The 9,387-nt window shown below is 44.5% G+C and overlaps 1 protein-coding gene and 1 long non-coding RNA gene across 2 annotated transcripts in view; one reads left to right on the forward strand and one right to left on the reverse strand.

The window, feature by feature from the left end:
• Positions 1 to 9,140, forward strand: part of LOC133157571 (A disintegrin and metalloproteinase with thrombospondin motifs 20) — a 54,132-nt gene extending 44,992 nt beyond the window's left edge. The window contains exons 29-39 of the mRNA XM_061284222.1: positions 1,427 to 1,594; positions 2,322 to 2,495; positions 3,862 to 4,032; positions 4,107 to 4,298; positions 4,359 to 4,488; positions 5,185 to 5,279; positions 5,343 to 5,437; positions 6,018 to 6,151; positions 7,160 to 7,251; positions 7,316 to 7,420; positions 7,538 to 9,140. Coding sequence (XP_061140206.1) covers positions 1,427 to 1,594; positions 2,322 to 2,495; positions 3,862 to 4,032; positions 4,107 to 4,298; positions 4,359 to 4,488; positions 5,185 to 5,279; positions 5,343 to 5,437; positions 6,018 to 6,151; positions 7,160 to 7,251; positions 7,316 to 7,420; positions 7,538 to 7,627 — 1,446 coding nt within the window. The 3' untranslated portion in view covers positions 7,628 to 9,140. The remainder of the gene's footprint in view (positions 1 to 1,426; positions 1,595 to 2,321; positions 2,496 to 3,861; positions 4,033 to 4,106; positions 4,299 to 4,358; positions 4,489 to 5,184; positions 5,280 to 5,342; positions 5,438 to 6,017; positions 6,152 to 7,159; positions 7,252 to 7,315; positions 7,421 to 7,537) is intronic.
• Positions 3,647 to 4,234, reverse strand: LOC133157575 (uncharacterized). The gene is made up of 2 exons (XR_009715037.1): positions 4,094 to 4,234; positions 3,647 to 4,022 (listed from the first exon to the last, which is right to left on the reverse strand). It is a non-coding gene; the product is annotated as an uncharacterized LOC133157575 (long non-coding RNA).
• Positions 9,141 to 9,387: the final 247 nt, after the last annotated feature.

Below are 9,387 nucleotides of genomic sequence, written 5' to 3' on the forward strand. Positions count from 1 at the left end.
GGGGCCTGCTCTTCTTTCAACACACCCCCCCCCCCCCCCCTCCACAAAAAGCAGTCTGAGATGGTGGAGGGAGTTATCTTTGTGTGTGTGTGTGTGTGTAGCGGGTATGGGAATCTGCCAGGTTTTGATGTTGTGCGTCAGCTGAGGCTGCCCTGTGTTTAAAATGCCTCGCTAATTACAGTGTGTGTGATGCATGTGTGTGCGGTGTCACCCGCTACATGAAAAACAGTTTGTTTGGACGCGTACTCAAAACCAGACGTGCCAAAAGTACTCACGCTCTTGATTTGAGTCAAAGTACAGATTCAAAGTAAATTCAGGTTTCCAAAATAGGCTACACGTAAAAAAATCTAAATAAACAAACAAAAGACTGGTGAAAGTTCTGTTTCGACTTTTTTAACTTTTTTATAGTGCTCATACTAAGAAAAGAAAATGTTCTCTGAGTTTGGTCATGTGACGAGCTGAGCCTTGATTGGTTGTCCCCTGAATGTGATGTCATTTTCAGTCGACAGCAAGTGACAAAATGGCCGCCCCCTCAGATGGAAAAAATTAGTAGCTTTTGCTGTTTAATTCTTACCGCATAGAACATATTGTAAATAAGAATTTGGAGTTGATTTTTCAATCAATCAAGATCTTGCCAGACAATTTTGATTGACCAGCACCCGATCCATAGAGCGCCGGGCTTTTTGTTTGAAGTCGGCTGGGATAGGCTCCAACTCGTTGTACGTGACGTTGAAAACGAATTCTAAAGTCCATATCCAACCGTAACAAGTTCCCATTTTTCCATGAGCGCTCTTGTCTTGTGTTTGATGTTACGCAACATTCTGAGATCATCGTTAGGGGACAATACGATATTATGCGGATGATCTGGACTGGAAAATGGACCAAGACAAAACGCGCTTCGCCGTGTCTCTCGAAGCCTGTTTGTAAAGGGCCACAAAAAGGCTCAGCAAAAAATAGACGACACCCTAATTGCTGTCTGGCCTCAGTGGGGAGGGGGTAGCCAGAATCATCTGCCATCTCTGGCCCGTTTCAGAGCTTTCATCAGTCGCTGAAGTTCTCCGAGGTTCCTCATTGGTACCAGATGAACGTCTCGCCGTAGTGCCCATGTTTGGTTCTGCGATGCTGCACTTAGTTTACAGGAGCTCCTCGGAGTCATCCGTTTGTTTACGGGTTAAATAGCCGGACGCATTCCACGACCGCGAGCGGTCTCTTTGGGTTGTTTAGCCGAGACGATGCGTTTGCATTACGCTCGTTTGGCCGTGAAATGTAGCGAGGAAGCCCGGCCACCAAACCAAGCATCGGTAGTGACCTCTGTGATCTGTCAAAATAGATACAGCTACTTTTTTTCCATATCCACCCATCATACCTCATTTAAAATGCTGTTTACTCTGATTGGATTTTGCTGACTCGTTCCTTTTCTTTGTAGTGTTCGGTCACTTGTGGACGAGGAGTCAAGCAGCGGGAAATTATCTGCGTTGACCGGAACCAAACCAAAATTGAAGAGGCACACTGTGGTCCCCTTCCTCGACCCCAAACTGAGAAAACCTGCCGGGCCCGCGGGTGCCCTACGTGGAAGGCCAACAGATGGAGCAAGGTATGTGAAATTATCTAATAATCCTTTTTTTTTTCCAATTTAATTTATAATTTTTTATTATTATTTTGTTATTATTTGTCTGTCACTACTTCTAGTGAGGCACATAATATGATGGCGGTTTCCAAAGTTGTTTGAAAATTGGAATTGAACTCATTCAACCTTCATGTTATCACGTACAATAAATTTCGAGGGCGAAATGATTCCACTCATCCAAGAGGGTTTCTGAGTCATTCCCGCCCGACCTTCTTTCAGAAGGATATCACAAGTCACAGAGCAGCCTGAACACGAAAACTGTGTCACGTGCTTTATCTTCCAAGAACAAGTACACAGTGTGATGCATACACAGAATGCACGCAAACTGTTTTTCCCCCACCTCAGCAGCCGCACTTTAATGTCCCCCCTAAGACCCCCACCCCCCCTTCCTCCTCCTTCTACTCAAATAACTAAAATCCCCAAAGATCCATTGACGCCCTCGACTCCCCACTTTTTGTCGGGTCTCCTCCTCCTCTTTCGCAGTATTGTGTAGTTCTGGAAGCAATCATGGTCCTCCAAAAATCCACCATGAAATTGTGAGTATGCTTTGCAACATCTGCAATCTTTTTTTTGATGACCTCTCGCCATTATGAGCCTTCAACTGTGTTAACTGACTAAAATTCTAGAAAATGTCTCATATCTTCTGAGACTGGCGATGTCATCATTTTTAACGTTGGTTGTTTTTGCTCACCAGTGCTCGGTCACGTGCGGAGTGGGACTCCAGAGCCGAGGCGTCTTCTGTAGGCTCAAAGGCAGCGGAAAGGTCAGAGAAGATCTATGTGACGCTCCATCACGGCCCGCCGTCATCCAGCGGTGCCAAGCTGCAGAGTGCACCCATTACACTTGGCTCGCCTCTCCCTGGAAAGAAGTGAGTAGGACACTTTTTTTTAATTTTATCTAGTTAGTTTCTTATCTTTTCATTTCTTAATTTGTCAGCCTGGAAGTTAGCATGTTTATCAGTTAACAGCTTGACTAGTTAACTTCTTAGCTAATTCCGTTACCTATTTGTTTAGTGCTTGGTTAATTAGCTGGTGACATATTATTTTCATAGGCACAGGGTTGTTTTTTTTTTAGTTAGTTTGGTTATTAGTTAGTTTTGGTTCCTTCACTTCCTGTTTGCAGAGTAGCTTTATGTAAGTTTGTCGATTTGTTCATTTTTTTAGTCGTTCGATAGTTTGTTTTCTTCGTGTTCTCGGGAGTTAGATTGCATAAAACAGGACATAACACTTTGACATTCTTTAAACAAGTAGTTAAGGGGAAATAGTTAGTCTTTCACATCTCTGACCAACATCCTTGCTAACAACCCCCTACTATTACGCAGATGTACACATGCTAAAGCATCCCATTATGCTGTTTTATTGGTTCTTTCTTGGTATCATTAAAGAGACAACCTGAAGGCTTTCCCTCTCTCTCGCTCTCCTGCTTTGCTCAAGAGGCTTCCCGGGAACCTTAAATGACATCACAAGGCTTGACTGCCTTTTATTCCGGTTGACTACTATCTCCGAGCTCCGCTTTTCATCTTCCCTTCGTTGCTGTCGTGTTGCTTTGTCCTCCAATGGCAAGGCATAAAAGAGGATCGCCGTGCAAAAGGACTTCTCCTGCACAAACGTTTACTCATGCCTGCCCACGTTGCCTTGAGAACCAGAAAACAGGTTTTTTTTGCTCAGGAAATCAGTCAGTTACATAAAAAATCTTGTGACATATTCATGGACTATAGGGACCGAGCCCTGCTGCAGTTAGTGAAGGTCTGTGACGAATTGCCTGCCCCAAAATGGCCTATAGAGGCCACTAGATGGCAGCAAATTATTTAAATGAGAGAGGACCATAAAGCATCAACACTATACATCTTGCACGTAAACAATCGCGAACATCTGTATTCAGTAGTTAATTTATTCAACATAAACCAACCACCTTCGACAATAGTGTTAGCTTGCATGCTAGCAAGATGACACAAAATCTGTGAATGACTGAATTTGCGAAATGTCAAACGATGAATTTGCAGGATGTTCAAAACCAGCGGAAAAGTAATTGCTTTTTTTTTATTGCATGTTTAGGGGCCCACATAAATGCTCTTTTAAATCATCGCTGGTGGTGATCTTTTTTTAACAGGAACACATGTTGCATCCTTAAACGGGTCCAGCTGGATAAACTCAAGGCGGTTGGAAAGCCCAACAGTGCCCCCGCTTTGTCAGCCCGTCCCGTCCCGTCTTCACTCTCCTTCTGTTCCCTTGCAGTGCAACGCCACCTGCGGAGGCGGCGTGAGGAGCAGGGCGGTGAACTGCGTGGGCCCCGCCATGACGCCGGCGCAAGCGGACTACTGCGAGCCGTCATCCCGACCGCCGACGCGTCAGCCGTGCCAAGCGGCTCCGTGCCTCCACGTGTGGACTGCAGGGGACTGGTCGCAGGTTAGAACTTCAATACACATGACGACCTTTAATACAATTTATGCTAACGACCGCTGTCAACCTGTGCGCGTCAGTGCTCCGCTAGCTGCGGCGTTGGCTACCAGCAGCGTGCGGTCTCCTGCTCGGCAACACCCTCATCTCGGGCCCCGCATCTCTACGCCGTCGCCGGGGACCGCTGCCCGGAGCCTCGTCCTCTGAGCTCCCGGCCCTGCCTCCTCAAGGACTGCCCGCAGGCCTCCTATTGGAAACTCGGACCTTGGGGAAAGGTTAGCACTCACTCAGGTGGATTCTGTTGTATTCTAGTGACTCCTTAATGTCGATCGCAGTGCTCTCAGACATGCGGGGCAGGAGTGATGGAGCGCAGCGTGGAGTGTGTGACCTCCAAAGGAGCCGCGTCCAAGCAGTGCCGTCCTTCGGAAAGACCAGAGTCTCAAGCTGCGTGTCAAGAGGGAGAATGTAAGTCAACACAACCGCCCCTTCCCTCGCGGTAATCATATCAAATTGACTGTGTTGTGTATCTTGGCCAACACCGTATCTGATTGTGTTTATAGAAACTCAAGGGTTTTCCCCCCTTTTTCGCTTTTGACACATTAGCCAGAACGGCGTCTCGGGCCGGAGAGGCCTCTTGAAGTCATTACTTGGCGCTAGGATAAATGGCCACTCAGCACTTTTCCACAAACTCTCCGCACGGTCGGGCCTATCCAAACGCCGCCTTCATTGTGAACTTGCGAGCTCTTCACAAGTCGGCAGCGGGCCAGACTTTGCGCGTTTGCCCGGCCGGTCTCTGCCAAATCGGTCCGCGGCGGAATTAAAACGATATGCTCGGACGAGAGCCAGTACTGCGCTGGAGTATTAATGCTAATCAGCACGATACAGCCACTGAGGGGCTCCGGGCGAACTGGAGCAGGCAACACACATCATGAAACATTTAATACAACAGCTCTCCCTTTAAGGAAACATTCATCATGTTGCTGTTTATTTTTGGTCAAGTTCATCTTTTCATTCCATCAATAAGACTTTTATTCCTATGACTCACAACTTCCTCCGACATGAACGAGGGTGGGATCAATCTTGTCAAGACCGAGCAAGAAAGCAAATACTTTGAAAGTATACTGTGTTTTCTCACCTGGCGTCTTATTGTTTCCCCTCAAGGCCAGTTATTCGCCTCGTGCCGGGATGTCCAGATACGGCAAGGCGTCAGGATGGACGGGGAATATTACCTCAAAGTCAAGTCGCGCATCCTTCAGGTGTGTCTGCACGTACTTTGTGAGTCTCCTGCATGTACTTACCTGCTCTTTCTTCTTCTGCAGATTTACTGCGCGGAGATGCAAAACGATTCCCCCAAGGAATATGTGACGCTGCGTAGCGGCCAGACGGATAATTACTCGGAGGTGTACGGCTACAGGTACATAGGGGAGGGGGGGAGTCAGATTTGAATCATTATCAGGATTTAAACATTAAAATGTCAACCCTAATAAGATGCTTGTAATGTTTACTATTTTTGTGGTTATTTTACAACTTCATTGTCATTACAGAGAAATTTTGGTTAGCAGATGCAAACTGCACTTTAATACAGCATGTGGGAATTCTGCAGTATTAATAATTTGTACTTTAACACTTATTAAAACAATAAACTTGTGAATTAGGCTTTAAATTATTTGATCTGTTGCATAATGAGCAGCTACCATTTAAAACTGACGTCAAGTAGCGATTCGCATTATCATTTGTTGTAATAAGTGCACTTTGCGCTCCATTCGATTGGCCTCCAGGGGGCGCTTGAAGCCGTTTGCATTAGTTTTTATTTCCTAAAGGGCGATCCACTTTTGAGGCTAGTTACAAATAAAGACAGACATTAGAATCATAACTGTCAGTCTAGAATCTTGTGTTTGCGGATTTTTATCGCAAAGGAAGGAAAATGCTGAAATCTTCACCCGATTATCAGTTTGCATCACCCCGCTTAAACTGTCATCGTCTCATCCGCGAAGGCTGCTGAACCCCTTCGAATGCCCCTACAACGGCACCCGAAGGCAGGACTGCAACTGCAGGAACGACTACGCGGCGGCAGGCTACACCCTCTTCCACAAGGTCCGTCTGGACCTGAGCACCCTGAGGATACTCAGTGAGTAATTACTTAGTGATTGCCCGTCTGCCACAGCCAGACCACACACGGGAGTGCGTCATCGGGGATCGGGTTCGCAAAATCCCCTTTGCAAAAAAAAAAAAATGTTGAGATGACCTTCTGAGCTCATTCCAAACACCTCCATGTGTGCACGTGCAGGCATGCGCCCGGCCGAGATATCACGATATGTCTCGCATCAGCATCGGATATTGATCAATAAATCATCCGAGGGCTAAGTGAACAAGAGTCAGCTCGACCTCCCTTCTGTGATTAGTCAATTAGCATGTGTGCGGAGAAGCGATCTCGTTCTCTTCATCCAAATAGCTTGTGCTCTCATCCTCCCTCTGCATGGTACTCATTTGGATTTGGCAGCTTGAAAAAGAGGCGGAGATACGCAAGATGACTTCAAGATGAAGACTGATGAGATTCTGTGCCTCGGGTCATTTTTTTTTCCCGCGCTGAAATTATTGGCATATACGTCTAAATCAATTCATAAATCAATTAAAAAAAAAAATGGGGTTGGCCCCTTTTTGGCATGATTCATTGCAGGATTGGCTAAATTTATTCTTTTAGTCCTCACATGCATAATTCTATAGTTTTGGGGTCAAATTCAGTGCCGGGTTTATGTTTACTCTGTTATGTTTGCTTTTGTCGGTTTGACGTTACCATTAATCATTTGTGTGGCCTCTTGATTGGTTTTTCCCAAAGATTTTATTATTTTACAAACTGTGTGCCAAACTATGAATAGTTTTAAATTGCAGTATCACCAATCACCTCTAGATGGCAAATGTTTCTTAGTTGAGTTTACAGTGCGTCTTACTGTACTGTAATATTTTCCTGAGTCGAACAAACATAGTACCATAATAATATGACAACTTTGAATTGAGTTATTTTGTAAAAAAAAAAAAAAAAAATTTAAAAGCTGCAAAATGAGCACCTAATGTTGATTTTTTTTGTTCAGAAGTTTGGTGCCGTCCTTGAATTGTTTTTTTCTTTGCTGTTGCTCAGTCACCGACTTACGCTACTCCCACACTCCTGTTGGTCGACCTGTGCCCTTTGCCACGGCCGGTGACTGTTACAGCGCCGCCAAGTGTCCACAGGTTGGTGAAACAATCTCGACCTCTTGCCTTTATGGCACAGGGACTGACTTGTGGATACTTGCAGGGACAGTTCAGCATCAATTTGATCGGCACCGGGCTCAGAGTGGCCGAGGCCACCAAATGGACATCCCAGGGCAATTACGTTTCTGTCAAGGTCCACAGGTCTGAGGTATGGAACTGTTTGTTACTTACCTAAGTGGCTGTTTTCAATGAGTCAAAAACAGTAGGGGAATTTCACGAAGAACATTTCTTGTCTTATTTTCCCCATTGTCCCACTCGTCTGTAGGACGGCACAAGAATCTATGGCCGCTGCGGTGGTTTCTGTGGGAAGTGCGTTCCTCAGGCGCACAGCGGGTTCCTCCTTCAGGTCTACTGAGGATCTCGTCGACTGCTAATGACCAGCAAAAAATAGTTGATAGGACCCCATCGACATCTGCCAGCATGTTGAAAAAAGAAAAAACTATCGACTTCACCAAAACACGCGGCGACTGACTTATTACGATGCCTTTAATTGTCGGTATTTGATGAATGATAATCAAAGACGCCTGACACTTATGAGAGACTGTTGACCTACTTTAAATAATTCACACACTGGAGATTGCCAGAAGACTAATCTATTTAATACTTTTGGGAAGTCTCCTCTCAAAACTACTAAAGAACTACTAAAAATCCATCGAAACTTTTTAACGAGTTTCCCCGCCCTGCAAAAGTACTCAAGAAGTGACTGACTGACAGACATCACGTTCTCGTTTGCGCACGTTTAATGTTACCCGCATCCCCTACCTCCGCATTTTGATGTTTGACCATATTTATTTCGGAACCACCTGTGCGTGCTAACCGTTACAAATTCAGAAGCAGCGGCCGTCGCCAGGTTGTTGTTGTTGCGTCCGCTTTGTGTAGCAAATAACCACCAATGTCCTGAATGGTGCTCGAATGATTACCTCGCAAACCGTGGCCGTCAAAATAAAGCTTGCATTAGGTTGTAGTCGCAAAGGGTATCGGATTTAAATTTCCTGGGCAAAAGTTTTGGGACAGTCAAGGAGGGGTTGTCGTTTCTGAACCTTTATTGAGTCCACACGTATTTTACATGACAAAAATTGCACGTTTACTTTCTTGCGTTGAAATCTGTGCTTGTTTAGTTGAACGCAAAACTAATTAAGAGTGGTTCTCACTATACGTAGGTCGCTGGTATAACATAGATTTGTATAATATTATTGAAACAAGCATCTTTATTTTTTATTTTCTATTTTCACTACCGGTGTGCGTGTCCCATTACTTTTGTCCGAGCCGTGTATCGCCGTAAGAATCGTTACTACCCGCATCATTTAGCTTAACTCGATTAAAAAAAAGCTTTAACCAAAGTTAGATGGAGTACAACGCAGCTTGTATTGGTTGAATATAAGAAAACTGAAATGAATATTAAAAAAAAAAAAAAAAAAAGTCAATGAGCAGCTAGAAAACCTTCATATGGATGAAGGCCAACCGTGCTATGAGGTCTGTATCAGAAAATGTAAAGAATACTTGACGCACTATGTGCCAAACATTTTTGTAGAGATGTAATCCTGTTCTTTGTAATAACCGTGAAGAGTTGTAACTTATGATGTGAGTTGTTGTTTGTAATATTCATACTTGAACCGTGCGCTAAGTACAGTATGAAAAATGGGCATTGCAGAGATGGTGCTCGTCTGCCTGCCGTTTTATCCAAAGATGTTTTTTTTAATGAATGCTAATGTTACCTATACAGTATGTACAGTACAGTATGTAGCCTGTATAAAAAAAAAAGAAATGATTTATGATGGTGCTTTCTTACTAATCGTACAATCGTATGTCTTGCCACTACTAACACTGGAGAATAAGGAATAATAAATCATGAAATGAAATCCCTTCAATCGTCTTTTGAAAGGTTCCGCCGTATGACTCATTGTGTCACGACGCATGAGCGACATTAGCCAAGCACTGAATTTCACAGAATTTGAGTTTTTGGGACAAAGGTGCAGGTACCTCAGCAAAAGGCAATGTTTATGCAGCAGTGGCTTTCATAAGAGATAACTTTGCACATTGAAAACAGATCCTCTGGTCCTTCAAGAGCCCCTTTGATTTCCTGCCAGATGGCCGCCTCTGTTCCTAAAAATCTAA

Source organism: Syngnathus typhle, linkage group LG7, assembly GCF_033458585.1.
Source record: "Syngnathus typhle isolate RoL2023-S1 ecotype Sweden linkage group LG7, RoL_Styp_1.0, whole genome shotgun sequence".
NCBI lineage: Eukaryota > Metazoa > Chordata > Actinopteri > Syngnathiformes > Syngnathidae > Syngnathus > Syngnathus typhle.